The 17,681-nt window shown below is 40.7% G+C and overlaps 1 protein-coding gene across 2 annotated transcripts; it reads right to left on the reverse strand.

Annotated features, from left to right (window-relative positions):
- Positions 1 to 636: 636 nt before the first annotated feature.
- Positions 637 to 17,299, reverse strand: LOC117500797 (gastrula zinc finger protein XlCGF57.1-like). 2 transcript variants are annotated; one of them, XM_034159581.1, is made up of 5 exons: positions 17,066 to 17,299; positions 14,039 to 14,160; positions 13,768 to 13,957; positions 2,430 to 2,819; positions 637 to 2,318 (listed from the first exon to the last, which is right to left on the reverse strand). In XM_034159581.1, the coding sequence occupies exons 2-5, from the start codon at positions 14,156 to 14,158 to the stop codon at positions 652 to 654; spliced, it is 2,367 nt and encodes a 788-aa protein (XP_034015472.1). In that variant the 5' UTR covers positions 14,159 to 14,160; positions 17,066 to 17,299; the 3' UTR covers positions 637 to 651. The 2 variants fall into 2 exon arrangements, with proteins under 2 accessions (XP_034015472.1, XP_034015479.1); XM_034159588.1 differs by lacking the exons at positions 2,430 to 2,819; positions 13,768 to 13,957; positions 14,039 to 14,160; positions 17,066 to 17,299 and adding an exon at positions 16,632 to 16,638 and having other exon boundaries at positions 637 to 2,158.
- Positions 17,300 to 17,681: the final 382 nt, after the last annotated feature.

A 17,681-nucleotide genomic window follows, 5' to 3' on the forward strand; every position in this document is an offset into this window, starting at 1 on the left:
TCTTCAAGATGGTAACTGTTCCTTTAACTGCGGATATCTGCACCTCATGGGCATTTGGGTGACCAGGGATTGCCTCAAGATATCTCTCTTTTATTTCTCTTCAATTTCTTTTTTACAGAGTGCAATGGGCCACAAACCTGGGGTCTACAGTTGCATCCTAATCATTAATCATTACTGGCATTGTATCCAAGGGCTCTCTTCAACATGGTAACTGTTCCTTTAACTGCGCATATCTGCACCTCATGGGCACTTGGGTGACCAGGGATTGCCTCAAGATATTTCTTCAGGTTCTTCTTCATAAGCCCTGTTGCTCCCACCACAACTGGTATGATATCAATTTCTTTCAATGACCACGTTATTCGTAGATCATTTTTAAGGTCTTGGTATTTCGTGATTTTCTCCCTTTCAGCTCTATTCAGGCCATAGTCATTGGGGACTGTCACATCAATAATTTTTGCTGTCTTCTCTTGCTTGTTCCAAATGACAATATCAGGTTTTACTGCACCTCCTTCGATATGTCTTCCTGCTGGGATCTCTTTGTCATAAAAGACAGTCACTTTTCCATTGGATCAGACTGGTGCTGGCTCATACTCCCAAACGTGTCCCTCTACTTCCACCTCCAGTTCCTTGCATACTTTCCAATGTAGATATTTACAGATCTCTTGTGTGAATTTTAAGGTGTTTGTTCAGACTGCTTTTATGTCTAAAGCTTTTGCCACACTCAGAACAGTCAAATGGTTTCTCTCCTGTATGAATTCTAATGTGCTTTTTCAGAGTGCTATTATGTCCAAATCTTTTGCCACACTCAGAACAGTCAAATGGTTTCTCTCCTGTATGAATTCTAATGTGTGTATTAAGACTGCTTTTATGACTAAATTTTTCTCCACACTCAGAACAGCTAAATGGTTTTTCACCTGTATGAATTCTAAAGTGTTTGTTCAGAGTGCCACTTTCTCTAAATCTTTTGCCACACTCAGAACAGCAAAATAGTTTCTCTCCTGTATGAATTTTCACATGTGTGTCCAGATGGCATTTTTGTCTAAATCTTTTACTACACACAGAACAACCAAATGTTTTCTCTCCTGTATGAATAAACATGTGTTTTATCAGATTGCCCTTTACTCCAAATGCTTTACCACACTCAGAACATCTAAATTGTTTCTCTCCTGTGTGATTTTTCATGTGCACGTTCAGATTCCACTTTTGTGTAAATCTTTTAGGACACTCAGGACAACAAAATGGTTTCTCCCCTGAATGAATTCTCAGGTGTTTCTGTAGATTGCACTTTTCTCTAAATCTTTTTCCACACTCAGAACAACCAAATGCCTTCTCTCCTGTGTGAATTCCCGTATGTTTATCAAGGTTGCACTTTTGTCTAAATCTTTTACCACATTCAGAACAGTGAAATGGGTTCTCGCCTGTATGGATTCTCATGTGTGAGACCAAACTACACTTTTGTCTAAATGTTTTCCCACACTCAGAACAACCAAATGTTTTCTCTCCTGTATGAATTCGCATGTGCTTGTTCAGATTACCCTTTTCTCTAAACGTTTTACTACAATCAGAACAGGCAAATGGTTTTTCTCCTGTATGAATTCTTATGTGTGAGATCAAATGGCACTTTTCGCTAAACCTTTTACCACAATAAGAACAGCCAAATGGTTTATTTATTATATGAATTTCCATGTGTGTGTTCAAATGACACTTCTGTCTGTATTTTTTACCACACTGAGAACAGCCAAATGGTTTTTCTCCTGTGTGAATTTTCATGTGTTTGTTCAGATTGCCCCGTTCTCTAAAACCTTTACCACACTCAGAACAACTAAATGGTTTCGCTCCTGTATGAATTTTTATGTGTTTGTTTAGGTCGCCCTTCTCTCTAAATCTTTTACCACAATGAGGACAATTAAATGGTTTTTCTCCTGTATGAATTTTCATGTGTGTGTTCAGAGTGCACTTTTGTCGAAATCTTTTACCACACTCAAAACAGGCAAGTGGTTTATTTAGTATATGAATTTTCATGTGTGTGTTCAGATTGCACTTTTGTCTAAATCTCTTCCCACATTCAGAACAGCCAAATGGTTTATCTCCTGTATGAATTCTCATGTGTGCGCTCATATAGCACTTTAGTCTAAATCTTTTACCACACTCAGAACATCTAAATAGCTTCTCCTCGGTATGAATTCTCATGGCTTCCTTCAGCGTGCCCTTTTGTCTCCACCCTTTGCCGCTATGAGGGCAGCTAAATGGTTTTTCACGTTCACACTGCTTTGAATCATTCATGTGACCACATGCTTGTTCACATTCAGAGCAATTATGTTGGTCCTGAGTAATGCTGCACCTACTAGAACAAACAGAGACGTTTTTCAGTTCTCTGGTCTGTTTCCATTCGTAACTGTCATCAGTTTCAATTTCAGAACTATCTGAACTTCTACCATTAATATCTTGTTTTAAATTACTATACAGACCCGAGCTGCTCGCTGGTTGTGGTCTTCTGTAGTCCTCTCCATCTGCTTGTGCAGTTAGTTTTCTGTGTACTGTTGAGTTGCTGGCCAGAGACTCAGCCTCTTTGCTCTCATCACTTTGGCTTTGATGAACCTGTGATGACTGTGGCTTCTCATCATCATTTTCAGTCTTCACAGGAACAGCAGTGAAACTGAACTGAGTGGTATCAGCCTCCTCCTGCTGATGAAGACACTGTCCCTCCTGATGTATCCAGAGCCTTTCTTGTTCTTTATTGTCCTCCTGGTCAACACTCAGATTCCACTCCTGCTGTTCAGGGAGAATTTCTTCTTTACTTGCCAACAACTGCTGTGTATCTGCAAAGCAGCAATTGGAATGATAATAAATCTTAGATCAGCATTCATTCAAACAAAACAACATGGTGAGTTCAGATTACCACCAGTAAGTTATTGCATAAATGGAACAGATGCTGGGGAAATGCACATCAGGCATGTCTGTTTTATCTTCCACGCAGACTTGACCTGGTCTCAGACAATCCAGTGTCACGAGTCATCTCTGCATATGGCTGTGCAGAGTTACAGCCTTGTTTGTGTTTTCCAATATAACAGCAATGAAACAATCACAAAATCATGATTGATTTTTCAGATTCATTGCCTTGTAATACACCTGTAATAATGAAGTGCTTCAACAGACTGGTTCTCCAGGACATCAAAGACTGGTAAGGAAAAAGTCCCTCTGAGGAAGAAACCTCAAGCAAACCAAACTCAAAGGGGTGACCCTCTGTTTGTTCATAAATTACAGAACAATTCACAAAATGAATATGAAGGAAATGCTGTTGGTGCACAGGACAGGAGGGTTTCCAGCACAAATACCACACCCATCTCTGGATGGAGCTGCACCTTAAACAGAGAGAAAAAACAGAATCAGGCATCAAAAAGACAAAAAATACTGTATAATTTGTCAGCATTAAAATACTAAGGTGATAACCGGCCAATAGCCCTAAGCTTCACTAAAAGACCCAGAATTTAGGTAAAGTTGAGGCCACGGCACGCTCCGTTTATTAATAAAATGAATTAAAAGAGTAAAAAGTGCAGAACTATACTCTGCCAGTATGCTAGCCATACGAAAGGGAAAATAACTGCATCTTAAATCTGGACTTGAAAGTCTCCACAGAATCTGACTGTTTTATTGACGCAGGGAGATCATTCCACAGAACAGGGGCGCGATAAGAGAAAGCTCTGTGACCCACAGACTTCTTATTCACCCTAGGGACACAGAGTAGTCCTGCACCCTGAGAACGCAAAGCCCGGGCCGGTACGTAAGGTTTAATTCAGTCAGCTAGGTAGGGAGGTGCCAGTCCATGAATAATTTTAGACTAGTAGCAGAACCTTAAAATCTGATCTCACTGGGACAGGAAGCCAGTGAAAGGATGCCAAAATGGGTGTAATGTGGTCGAACTTTCTGCTTCGTGTCAAAAGTCTGGCAATAGCATTTTGAACCAATTGGAGAGCCGTAATGCTGGAATGCGGTAAACCAGAAAATAAAACATTGCAGTAGTCCAATCCAGAAGAGATAAATGCATGGATCAGGGTCTCAGCATCAGCCATAGACAGGATGGGACGAATCTTTGCTATATTTTGCAGGTGGAAGAAAGCAGTTCTTGTAATAGTTCTAATGTGGAGGTCAAAGAACAATGTAGGATCAAAAATTACCCCAAGGTTCCTCACTTTGTCAATGTGATGTATGACACACTAGCCTAGGCTAAGCGTTAACTGGTCAAATTGATACCGATGTCTCACTGGCCCAAGAACTATCATTTCAGTCTTAGAGTTTAAAAGTAGGAAGTTTCTAGACATCCAATTGATGCAAGGCAATCTTCTAAGGATTTTATGTGAATGAGATTACCAGCAGTTATCGGCACGTATAACTGAGTATCATCAACATAGCAGTGAAAGGTAATCCCAAAACACCGCAATATGTGCCCAAGGGGTGCTATATAAAGGGAGAAAAGCAGGGGACCTAAGACAGACCCCTGTGAAACCCCAAATTTCATGTCACTAAGGTTAGAGGTAGTGTTACTGTATAAAACACAGTGAGAACAACTGTTCAAGTATGACGTCAGCCATGCAAGCGCACCGTAGTGATCCCAAAATAATTTTCTAGCCTATCAAGTAGAATATGATGATCCATGGTATCAAATGCAGCACTGAGATCAAGTGGTGGGCACAAATAACCAAAAAAGTAACTTCGATAACAGATAAGGTATCTGAAGAGGTCCCACAAATCTTAGAAACATGGTGTCTAACCAGATCCTTACTCTGGATGGCATTACCCTGACCTCTAGTAATACTGTGAGAAATCTTGGAGTCATTTTTGATCAGGATATGTCATTCAAAGCGCATATTAAACAAATATGTAGGACTGCTTTTTTGCATTTACGCAATATCTCTAAAAATAGAAAGGTCTTGTCTCAGAGTGATGCTGAAAAACTAATTCATGCATTTATTTCCTCTAGGCTGGACTATTGTAATTCATTATTATCAGGTTGTCCTAAAAGTTCCCTGAAAAGCCTTCAGTTAATTCAAAATGCTGCAGCTAGAGTACTAACGGGGACTAGAAGGAGAGAGCATATCTCACCCATATTGGCCTCTCTTCATTGGCTTCCTGTTAATTCTAGAATAGAATTTAAAATTCTTCTTCTTACTTATAAGGTTTTGAATAATCAGGTCCCATCTTATCTTAGGGACCTCATAGTACCATATCACCCCAATAGAGCGCTTCGCTCTCAGACTGCAGGCTTACTTGTAGTTCCTAGGGTTTGTAAGAGTAGAATAGGAGGCAGAGCCTTCAGCTTTCAGGCTCCTCTCCTGTGGAACCAGCTCCCAATTCAGATCAGGGAGACAGACACCCTCTCTACTTTGAAGATTAGGCTTAAAACTTTCCTTTTTGCTAAAGCTTATAGTTAGGGCTGGATCAGGTGACCCTGAACCATCCCTTAGTTATGCTGCTATAGACTTAGACTGCTGGGGGGTTCCCATGATGCACTGAGTGTTTCTTTCTCTTTTTGCTCTGTATGCACCACTCTGCATTTAATCATTAGTGATTGATCTCTGCTCCCCTCCACAGCATGTCTTTTTCCTGGTTCTCTCCCTCAGCCCCAACCAGTCCCAGCAGAAGACTGCCCCTCCCTGAGCATGGTTCTGCTGGAGGTTTCTTCCTGTTAAAAGGGAGTTTTTCCTTCCCACTGTCGCCAAGTGCTTGCTCACAGGGGGTCGTTTTGACCGTTGGGGTTTTTACGTAATTATTGTATGGCCTTGCCTTACAATATAAAGCGCCTTGGGGCAACTGTTTGTTATGATTTGGCGCTATATAAATAAAATTGATTGATTGATCTCTGCTCCCCTCCACAGCATGTCTTTTTCCTGGTTCTCTCCCTCAGCCCCAACCAGTCCCAGCAGAAGACTGCCCCTCCCTGATCCTGGTTCTGCTGGAGGTTTCTTCCTGTTAAAAGGGAGTTTTTCCTTCCCACTGTCGCCAAGTGCTTGCTCACAGGGGGTCGTTTTGACCATTGGGGTTTTTCCGTAATTATTGTATGGCCTTGCCTTACAATATAAAGCGCCTTGGGGCAACTGTTTCTTGTGATTTGGCGCTATATAAATAAAATTGATTGATTGATTGAAAAGTTATCTTTGATAAGGATAAAACGATAAACCACCCAAAAATGTATCAGTAGTTACAGATAACCGATAAATTCCAGTATTGTCTCTGGTACATTTGCAACTACTAATAAACTGAATTTGAGTTTTAACACCACGATCACTTCTGGTAGCAGCAAAAGCGACCACAGACCCAAACAATGAGCCAGCACTTCTGTCTTTGAACATCCTGCCCCCTGCTGGAAGCTCTTGTTTACTACATGGCTTCCAGCCCAGAAGCAAGCTGAGAGGAGCCATGAAGCTCAACTCTACCCAATCACAATGCTCCCGTCAGGTCTTGGAAAATAAAGCAATGCTGAGTTATGGTTTGGTGTATAAATAAAATAAATACTGATAGAATAAATCCATTAATGCCAATTCTGTCATTTGTACAAAGTTAAAATATAACATATATCCTTTAATGTTGAATAATGCACTAATTCTGAAGTTTTGTAACAAACACAGACAGATCGCAAAGGATTCTGGGTAAAATGTGCATCTTCCTGTTGTTAGGATGACAATTCAGGTCATATTATGAAGTTCATTTTGAATGAAAGGAAAACGTGCGCACGAATTATCACGGCCAGGAAAACGTGCGCAGGTTTTATTAATTTAAGAGCACGTTTTATTAATTTGTGGGCTCAATTAAAGGAAAACGTGTGCAAATTATCATGGCCAGAAAAAAATATCACTTTAAATGACCTCTCCTGGGTTCTGTACTCCCATCGAGAGTTTTTTGTAAATTAAGTTTGAAAAAAAAAAAAGCTTCTGTTTACATTTTGCTTCTGGAAACACAAGTCTGACATACGTTTGTGAGAACATAAATCGTGCGCTCTGAACTTTTACACCATGCGGTTCTGTGGTACAGTTTGAGCTGTAGCCGAGTACAGTGATTGAAAATACAGTAGTGTTCAAAATAATAGTGCTATGTGACTAAAAAGATTAATCCAGGTTTTGAGTATATTTCTTATTGTTACATGAGAAACAATCAATCAATCAATTTTATTTATATAGCGCCAAATCACAACAAACAGTTGCCCCAAGGCGCTTTATATTGTAAGGCAAGGCTATACAATAATTACGTAAAAACCCCAACGGTCAAAACGACCCCCTGTGAGCAAGCACTTGGCGACAGTGGGAAGGAAAAACTCCCTTTTAACAGGAAGAAACCTCCAGCAGAACCAGGCTCAGGGAGGGGCAGTCTTCTGCTGGGATTGGTTAGGGCTGAGGGAGAGAACCAGGAAAAAGACATGCTGTGGAGGGGAGCAGAGATCAATCACTAATGATTAAATGCAGAGTGGTGCATACAGAGCAAAAAGAGAAAGAAACACTCAGTGCATCATGGGAACCCCCCAGCAGTCTAAGTCTATAGCAGCATAACTAAGGGATGGTTCAGGGTCTGGTTCCACAGGAGAGGAGCCTGAAAGCTGAAGGCTCTGCCTCCCATTCTACTCTTACAAACCCTAGGAACTACATGTAAGCCTGCAGTCTGAGAGCGAAGCGCTCTATTGGGGTGATATGGTACTATGAAGTCCCTAAGATAAGATGGGACCTGATTATTCAAAACCTTATAAGTAAGAAGAAGAATTTTAAATTCTATTCTAGAATTAACAGGAAGCCAATGAAGAGAGGCCAATATGGGTGAGATATGCTCTCTCCTTCTAGTCCCCGTTAGTACTCTAGCTGCAGCATTTTGAATTAACTGAAGGCTTTTCAGGGAACTTTTAGGACAACCTGATAATAATGAATTACAATAGTCCAGCCTAGAGGAAATAAATGCAAATAGATTTTTGCTGGTTATTGGTGGTCTGGGAGCAGGCACCGTGTCTACGGGGATGGGGTAATGAGGGGATGGCAGGGGGAGAGAAGCTGCAGAGAGGTGTGTAAGACTACAACTCTGCTTCCTGGTCCGAACCCTGGATAGTCACGGGAAACAAGGTACCAGTAGATTCAGTAGATTCTCACAAATCCAATAAGACCAAGCATTCATGATATGCACACTCTTAAGGCTATGAAATTGGGCTATTAGTAAAAAAAGTAGAAAAGGGGGTGTTCACAATAATAGTAGCATCTGCTGCTGACGCTACAAACTCAAACTATTATGTTCAAACTGCTTCTTTAGCAATCCTGTGAATCACTAAACTAGTATTTATTTGTATAACCACAGTTTTTCATGATTTCTTCACATCTGCGAGGCATTAATTCTGTTGGTTTGGAACCAAGATTTTGCTGGTTTACTAGTGTGCTTGGGGTCATCGTCTTGTTGAAACACCCATTTCAAGGGCATGTCCTCTTCAGCATAAGGCAACATGACCTCTTCAAGTATTTTGACATATCCAAACTGATCCATGATACCTGGTATGTGATATATAGGCCCAACACCATAGTAGGAGAAACATGCCGATATCAAGATGCTTGCACCACCATGCTTCACTGTCTTCACTGTGAACTGTGGCTTGAATTCAGAGTTTGGGGGTCGTCTCACAAACTGTCTGTGGCCCTTGGACCCAAAAAAGAACAATTTTACTTTCATCAGTCCACAAAATATTCCTCCATTTCTCTTTAGGCCAGTTGATGTGTTCTTTGGCAAATTGTAACCTCTTCTGCGCATGTCTTATTTAACAGAGGGACTTTGCGGGGGATTCTTGCAAATAAATTAGCTTCACACAGGTGTCTTCTAACTGTCACAGCACTTACAGGTAACTCCAGACTGTCTTTGATCATCCTGGAGCTGATCAATGGGTGAGCCTTTGCCATTCTGGTTATTCTTCTATCCATTTTGATGGTTGTTTTTCATTTTCTTCCACGTGTCTCTGCTTTTTTGTCCATTTTAAAGCATTGGAGATCATTGTAGATGAAGAGCCTATAATTTTTTGCAACTGCATATAAGTTTTCCCCTCTCCAATCAACTTTTTAATCAAACGCTGTTCTTCTGAACAATGTCTCGGACATCCCATTTTCCTCAGGCTTTCAAAGAGAAAAGCATGTTCAACAGGTGCTGGCTTCATCCTTACATAGGGGACACCTGATTCACACCTGTTTGTTCCACAAAATTGACAAACTCACTGACTGAATGCCACACTACTATTATTGTGAACACCCCCTTTTCTACTTTTTTCTACTAATAGCCCAATTTCATAGCCTTAAGAGTGTACATATCATGAATGCTTGGTCTTGTTGGATTTGTGAGAATCTACTGAATCTACTGGTACCTTGTTTCCCATGTAACAATAAGAAATATACTCAAAACCTGGATTAATCTTTTTAGTCACATAGCACTACTATTATTCTGAACACTACTGTATATCAGCCCAGCTTCAGGGCCAATACTGCCATGAACACTACTGGCCAGTAGATGGCAGTAGAGACCTTGAAAACATGCCAAAACAAAATTCCAGATAATCCGTGTCTGCTACATTTAAGATGCATGGAATTTAATAAATGCAGACACAATAACAATGTCTATAAACCCAGAGAATATATTTACAAGAGTTTTAGGCACTAGAGTTTAATGCTGTTGTCTGTAGAGCCTGATCAGTGTTTCAAATGCATTTCTCATGTCGTGAACGTACTGAGATTACCCTATCCTACCCATAATGCACCTGGACACAGCATATATCCACACTAAAACCTTAAAAATTAGTGCATTACTTTAAAACTAAAACATATAGCTGATATTTTCACTTTATAAAACTTCAGACATGATATTAAATTAAATAACTTGTCCAAAATTAGTTTGGTTAAAAGCTGAAACAAGTTAAAAATGAATGCCTCTGGATGATTTGGGTGATATTGCCCTCGTATTAGTATGGGGTTAAAAGAAATGAGTTTCTTTTTTGGGACCAGTTGCCTACAGAGGCTAGAGCGGTTTCTTCTTGAAGCAGCTCTTCTATGTTTTGTAGAGGGTAGAACTACACATCAGCTACAAAACATTTAACAAGTAGGTGCTCAACTGATTTTAAATTTTATAAATGTCTGTAGCTGTTTGGATTTATTTACCACGTTAACGGTCTAAAAATTATCAGACAAAAATTTATCGCAAGATAATTAGTCTGATAAAGGTTTTTAAAGTTATCTAAAAAGATAATCCGATACTGAAAACATTATCTTTGATAATTATCGGTTATCGGCTTATCGGAACTGTGCCCACCACTGCTGAAATCTAACAGCACCAGAACCGTAGTGGTGTCCTAATCCATTGCAAGCAGATCATCATTCACCACTTTAGTCTCTGTGGAATGATATTTTCTAAAAGCAGACTGCAGTGGCTCAAAGAGAGTATTCTCAGTAAGACAGTCTACGAGCTGCCGTGGCACCACTTTTTCCGGAATTTTAGAGCAAAATGATATATTTGATATCGCCCGATAGTTTTTCAATACACTAGGGTCAAGATCAGGGGCGTCAGACTGGGGGGGAGATAAAGGGTACTATGTACCCAGGGCCCAGAGCATGGGGGGGGGCCCACAAAAAACTGGCATTAAATACATTTTTGTGTTGCATGTTATTAATGTCCATACAATTCATGTTGTAAAAGAATATAATTAGAATGAATGTATAAATGTTGCAAAACATAATTCTGCTCTAACAATAATATTGAAAGATCGCACAGGCAACCCCCCTTCCACACACACACACCCCAAACGGGATCTGACAGAAAGAGGTGTTTAGTAGTGCTGAAACAACTAATCAATTTAATCGATTATTAAAATAGCTGTCAACTAATTTAGTCATCAAGTAGTTGTTAAATAACTTTGTTTTACTGCAAATGTTTCGTTTCTTCCATATAAATCAACCGTTTCTGTAGCGCGGCTTTGCTTTGAACCTTGAAACAATCGAAGCAGTGATTCACAGATCGAAGCAGTGATTTGTAGATCGAAGCAGTGCTTTGAAACCCTTGTTCCCTTTAAACCAGGGGTGGGCATCGAGGGCCGAGAAACTGCAGGTTTTCCGTGCAACCAATCACCTCAGCAGGTGGGTTGCTGATGAGCTTCTCCTCTGAACATAAACACCTGGTTGTCAATGAAATCACCTGCTGAGACACCTGATCATTAATGAAATTACCTGCTGAGGTGACTGGTTGCACGGAAAACCTGCAGTGTCTCGGCCCTTTATGGCACGTGATTGCCCATCCCTGCTTTAAACCCACAGTTTAAAGGGAACAAGTGTGGGAGGGGTGGAGGTGTGGACCCAACCTATACCTAAAAGTGCACCAACGTCATGTTACATGGCACTACATAGATCATATGTGGTTTGACGTGGATCATATGCAGCGACACGAGCCATTCGAGGCTGGACGGGGCTCAAATGACAGGTAAGTCATGGCCCACTCGAGGCTGATACCTGATACGTGAGGTACAGAGAGGCACATGGAGGTGCCTTAGTAGCGGATACGAGACGGCTTAAAACATGGATTATTCTTCAAATAATCTCTGACACACCCATGCATGCTCATTATTTATGACCTATTATTCGGTGGGACTGAGGCTTTAGTCCTTAAGAGAGCTCCTAAGGTGATAAACTGTTACGAGAAGGGAGGAGGTGGCAAAAAGACAGAAAGGAAGGAGAGATATTCTCTGCATGTTGAATGGCAGTGACTCAGTAACATGCTACTCAGTTGATGGTGCAGGGATAATGTTTTTTTGGTTGACCTAATCAGGAATGAGCTTACTTTTGCCACCCAGCATAACATAACCTGAGATGAAGGTCATCACAACACTGTGATACCTGGCTACAGGAAAAATGTCAATTGCATGTAAATTCTATAACGCTCATAGTTATTAACATCAAAGTAAGTGATGTCAGCAGCCAGAGCCTAAGGCCTCGCTCTCACTGCCTCCAGTGCGCTTACAGAGTCTGCGGGCTCGGTAAGCAGGTCACTCACACTGGCCCCCTGTGCAGTGGTGGGCACAGCTAACCAAAAAGTTAGCTTCGATAACTGGTAATCAGCTAACTGAAAAGTTATTTTTTAACGCTAAACTGATAAACTGTCTAAAAACTTATCGGAAGCTACAGATAACTGATAACTTTCAATTTTGCCTCCCATACGGTCTCAGCTACTAAGAAGCTGATTTTGAGTTTAAACACCCCAAAGCTTCTAATAGAACCAACAGCGATCACAAACCCAAACAGCCAACGACCCCGCGCTTCTGTCATTGTGCATGCTGCCCCCTGCTGTAGGAGAGCATCATTTACCCTGACAGGATACAGTGGTCCAGTGATGAGGCAGAGGTCTTGAAATAGAAAGCAGGTTTGAATTATGGTTTTGCTTTATAAATAAAATTAGTCCGGATAGAATAACTACATTAATGTAAACTCTTAAAATGTACAAAGTGATATATAACACATATCTGTTAATTTGAAAATAATGCAATAATTCTGAAGATTTGAACATTAACACACCAAAGGGATTATGGGTAAACTAAGCCTCCGCTCATACTGATTGGTTGATTCATTCATTCATTCATTCATTCTTCAACACAAGTGAATCAATGTAACGTGTTGGTGTTTACAAATAAATGTGCTTTTGTAAAATATGTCATTTTTCTCATTTGTATAAAAAAGAAAGAATGGTAAATGGACTGCAGTTAGATAGCGCTTTTCCTTCTGTATCAGATGCTCAAAGCGCTTTACAATAATGCCTCACATTCACCCCAATGTCAGGGTGCTGCCACACAAACTGCCCCACGCTGTTGGAGCTAAATTTTGAACATCTTGAAATTCGTGCCACGCTCAGAGATGAGCCTCTGTCAGGTTCTTGGTTTTCTGGGTGGTTGTTGTTGCTCCATCTATCTCTTGCTCTGTCTCTGCTCTATCTTTCTGCTTGGATTTTCTCTGTCTTCTTGTTTCTTGCCTCTCTCTCCTGGTTCTTTGGTGGGTGTCTCTCTCTGTCTGGCCACACCCTGGTTCTGGGACTTTCTCCACACACCTGTTCTGAGTTTGCTATTAATCACCTGGGTGCCTTATAAGCCTCAGAGTTTGTCTCTGTCCTTCGCCACCTTGTGCCTTCACTTCCAGCCTTGTTCTTGTTCTCTAGCCTTGTTTTGTTGCCTCATCGGTGTTTTTGACTTCCTGCCTTTGAACTCTGACCACGCTTTCTCGCTTGATGTTTCTGATCCTGTTGCTCTGTTTGGATTGCCTTTCTGTGTACCGACCCCAGCTTGTTCACCAAGTAAATGTTTCGTCTCCTCTAAACTGTGTTCCAGCGTTGTGCATTTGCGTCCAGCCCATCCCGCCTATTGAGCCTGATAGCCTCGTTAACTGAAGATAATGCCTCTAAGAGCCTCTCAGAGCCACTGTTTTCCCACAATAATTGAAGAAACCCTCTTGTAGCAAAAAAAAAAAAAAACATGCTGCATGGCTCACTGTTCATCCTTCATTATTTGGTGGGACCAGGATTTAAGAGTCTCCAAGGAGACTTGGTATGCTGAACTGCTGTTGGGTACACAGGCACAAACAAATTAGATTCCTCTCTGTGATTTGAAGTTGCATTGAGGCAGGTCTCTCCTTCACTGGGGAATATTCCACAATATCGGCACTCAGCTGGGGACTTTAGGATTTAGGCATTACATTAACTCTGTATGTCATCAGTCAGAAAGGTCAGGACTCTTACCATCAGTTTCGGATTTTAAATGACTGCATGGATCTGAGTTACTGACTGGTTGTGATCCTCCACAGTCTCCATCAGCTTCTGTCTTCACTGTTGCATCTTTAGTCGAGCTGCTGGCAAGAAGCTCCACCTCTGTGCTCTCATCTCGTTGGCTTTGAAGTTGGAATGACTGTGGTTTTTCTTCATCTTCACCCTTCACAGAGACAAAAGTGAAAGAGAACTTCATGATATCAGCTTCCTCCAGCACAGGAAGCTGCTTTCCCTCCTGACTTACCCAGAGTTCTTCCTGTTCCTCTTTAATGTTTGGGTGGTGAGAGGCCTTTTGGTCCAGACTCAGATTCTGTTCCTGCTCCTCAGGGAGGACAACTTCTTTACTCACTAACAGCTGCTGCATGTCTGCAATGAAGTAGTTCAAAGGATAAAATTAGGAACAACATTCACTGTCCTACAAATAAATCAGTAGAGTGTGGTGTTTGTCCTGATTACAGCATTACAGCAGCGTTATTGTATGAAGGAATTACAGACACTCTGGGAACACGTGTTTGTGTAGAACATTGCTGCATCCACCACAATGTGGAACTGTGCAACCAGGGAAACCACCACCTCTCAAAAGTAACCACCTCGGTGACATGTGGGCGTGTCCATTGCTCTTGCCATTTGCTGGGTGTCCACAACACAGAGACAAGTGCTTTGATTCATATTTCAAAGCGGCTCACAGACACAAGATTTAAAAGAACACACCTAAAACCTCCAAAATGCAATACTAGATTTCCCAGAACCCCATCATGATAACGTACCATTTTCATCTGAAATATTAATCTAAAAGCATATGATCCACATGTGTAGAGAAGTGCTGCCCCCTGTACGATTGGTGTACCTTACTGCCACAAACAGACCAGACAATGTTTACACGACAAATTTAATTATAAAGTTGATGTTTTATTTTATATGAATTTGTAAAATTTCATGGATGGGATGTTCACTGATTTGCAACACTGCCTGTATTTTTAAATCTGATTTTTTATGAGATGGTGTCATTTATCTTCAACCGCTTATCCAAGATCAGGACACACAGAGCTGGAGCCTCTCCCAGCAGTCATATGGTGTGAGGCGGGGTACAAACTGGACGGACGCCAGGCTGTTGGAGGGCAATAAATAAATAATCTGACATAACGTTGACAAAATATTGACAGCGCTCTGGTATGTCCACAGTGTGTACACAAACAGTTCTCCTGACAGTGTCAAGATCACCCTTGAACTCTGTCACATTAAAAATAAAGGCCAAGAATGTGTACTTCGTGGCATTCGTGACTTGTCGTCATTATGTGTAAACGCAGCTTAACAGTGGTGTTGCTAGAGGATCTTGTGGACCAATATGGCAAGGAGCCAAGGGTTGTGTGCACACACAGGTGCTGACCATGCTGGGTGGGCTTCCTGGCATCAGGGGCATTCCAGTGGGAGCTGGCTGATCAGTCAAGCGAACACTGCGCTGAGCCACAATCATCCAAATATCATCAGGTACATTCCAACATTACAGCGCATTTTGCAGCAAGAGCCAGAATTTAATCAGAGCTATTAAAGGCGCCATCACATGATGAATTTGTTTCTATTAATAGGAAACATTTTCATTCCATCAATGTTCAATTCATATGTGGAGGCGGCACAGTGCGCAATGAGGGGGGGAGCTTGTGTTTAAATAGTTTAGTTGTGTAATTGTTCCAAACGAAAACCAGCGTGGACACATTTGGGCATGTACACATTCAAATATGTTTTTATTATTAAAGGCTTTTTTATTTTTGTTTGATGGTGAGCTGCAGAGCTTTTTAACAAGCTTCTTGTGTTCAGTATTTGTCAATAAACTTGTGTGTAAATTGTGAATGTCACACTGTCAACGGAGGCGTGCCTCACCTTTTTAATGTCAGTGTGTATGCGCTGTTCTGTGTCGGCCTCTCTCACACACACACACATTCTGTAACTCCTACAAACATTTTTCCAGTTTCATGATTAACCCGTTTAACAGCATACCGAATAAACTGTCCCTGCTGTCTCCATGTAATTTCCAGACATATATAGTATCATTTCCTTCCTGTGTTCATGTTGTCTGATGTGACGTCGTGGGGAATCCCTGCTCAAAGGGCCTATTTACATGAAACTGCATATTTAAATGGGACGTGGCCAAGGAGGACTTTGGGTCCACGCTCAATTCCACATTCAGTCGGATGTACAAACGGAACATGCGTGAATTCATGCCTACACACACTTTCATACATCAGAATATATTTGTGCTTACGCCAGATTCAGGGATTTGGAGTACACCAACTTTTAGTAGAAAGTCCACGCAAGTCTTTGTACATGAGGCCCCTGGTCCTCAGCTCAACTGGTCAGTTTGGATTCCTGAGCTGCTGTAAATAATAATAATAATAATTTAAAAAAGGAAGTCCACAATCAAATTCTCCAGAAGAATATTTAAACCCCTTTATTTCTCTGATGTGCACATCACTCTGATGACTTCTTGTTTCACACTATTAACAGTTTCCCAGCATCACCTATATGTGTCTTCAGTGGAACAATAGACACGTGATGATCTTTGTGTGGTGCACCGCACATTTCCACGGTCATTTCACTTTGTGTTGTTTTGGTGGTCGCCCTTCCTGATAGAAGGACAGAGCGTTTTTGTGCATACACACGCTTTGTAGTTTGTACATGAGGCCCCTGTTTTATCTCTTTCTATTATGTCTTTCTGTAGATTTTTGACTTTCTTTGGGCTGTGGTTTGGTGCCATTACAGAGAAACTTAACTTTTTTTCTGAATAACTGTAATGACTTTGGTATTAAAAAATATAATTTTACTAGGCAAACATTACATACACAAATGTTTTTTTCGTTAAATCTTTGTTACAAGTCTTGATCATTGATTGAATCCAATAATGCTTCAAAGGTAGCTTCTTTTAGAACAAATTTGGTCTGTAAATGTTCAGTCACCCTATATTTTTCCTTTTATTATATATAAATAAAACACAATGAGCCTGTTATGTTCTTTTATTTTTATGTGCGCAGCAACTTCAAGATTTTGTACAGTGCCTGTTTTGTTTGTACTTGATTCATAAATACATTTTTATTACATTTTTACCGCTTTACGGCAATTCGCACCCATTTACGGTAATATTGTGTAAGCATGATTGTCGTAAAATGTTTTTACATCTAACATGCGCCTTCAAAAGACTGATTTATAAGTCAAGCAAAACACTTTAGCAGAAACTTAAAAATGCTTAAATATGCAAAAACGCACTATTCTCACATACCTGTATGTACGAATAGCCACCACCAAATACATCGACTGTTCGGTTTGTTTCTAACTCTAGTTCCCAATTTCGCCACTAGAGCGCTGCTTAGCTAACAGCCACTTCCAACGTAAACAGGTACGAAACTGATTTGCTCAAGTTAAATGAACAAAGCTGATCTGCATCAGCCACCTTAACACTTGACACAACATCCAACACGTTCATTTCTTCTCTTCTTTAAAACCACCAATTTCTTCTTGGTCCTCTGCAGTGTTTCTTTGTTAGCACAAGTTAGCTGCTGCGCGGAATGAGCGGACAGACGGCTGTGGCTAAATCGGAGCAGCGCCGCGTTCAAATGCCCGGAAATGAGCCGGTGGTCACGTGATGAACATCGGCATGTCTGTGAAAGGTTTATTATTATTATTATTATTATTATTATTATTGTCAAAATGAGCTTTTTTTTTTAAAGAAATTTTATTGACAAATCAAACATAAACATGGCTGCATTAAAAAAAATTTTTAACTCGACCTCAGCAACAGTGAGAACCACACAACAGTCACAAATAAAAATAAGTAAATGAATAAAAATAATAATACATATTCGCAAGGGGATCACATTGTGTATTCAGCATGACGA

Source organism: Thalassophryne amazonica, chromosome 2 (genome assembly GCF_902500255.1).
Source record: "Thalassophryne amazonica chromosome 2, fThaAma1.1, whole genome shotgun sequence".
Lineage (NCBI taxonomy): Eukaryota > Metazoa > Chordata > Actinopteri > Batrachoidiformes > Batrachoididae > Thalassophryne > Thalassophryne amazonica.

What these genes read in the sequence shown, in the direction of transcription:
- LOC117500797 (XM_034159581.1), bottom strand. Translation starts at nt 14,158, where the DNA reads ATGCAGCAGCTGTTAGTGAGTAAAGAAGTTGTCCTCCCTGAGGAGCAG. An exon ending in AGGAACAGGAAGAACTCTGG is followed by an intron (nt 13,958 to 14,038) that starts GTAAGTCAGGAG and finishes GTCTCTGTGAAG; the next exon opens with GGTGAAGATGAAGAAAAACC. An exon ending in TTTAAAATCCGAAACTGATG is followed by an intron (nt 2,820 to 13,767) that starts GTAAGAGTCCTG and finishes GCTGCTTTGCAG; the next exon opens with ATACACAGCAGTTGTTGGCA.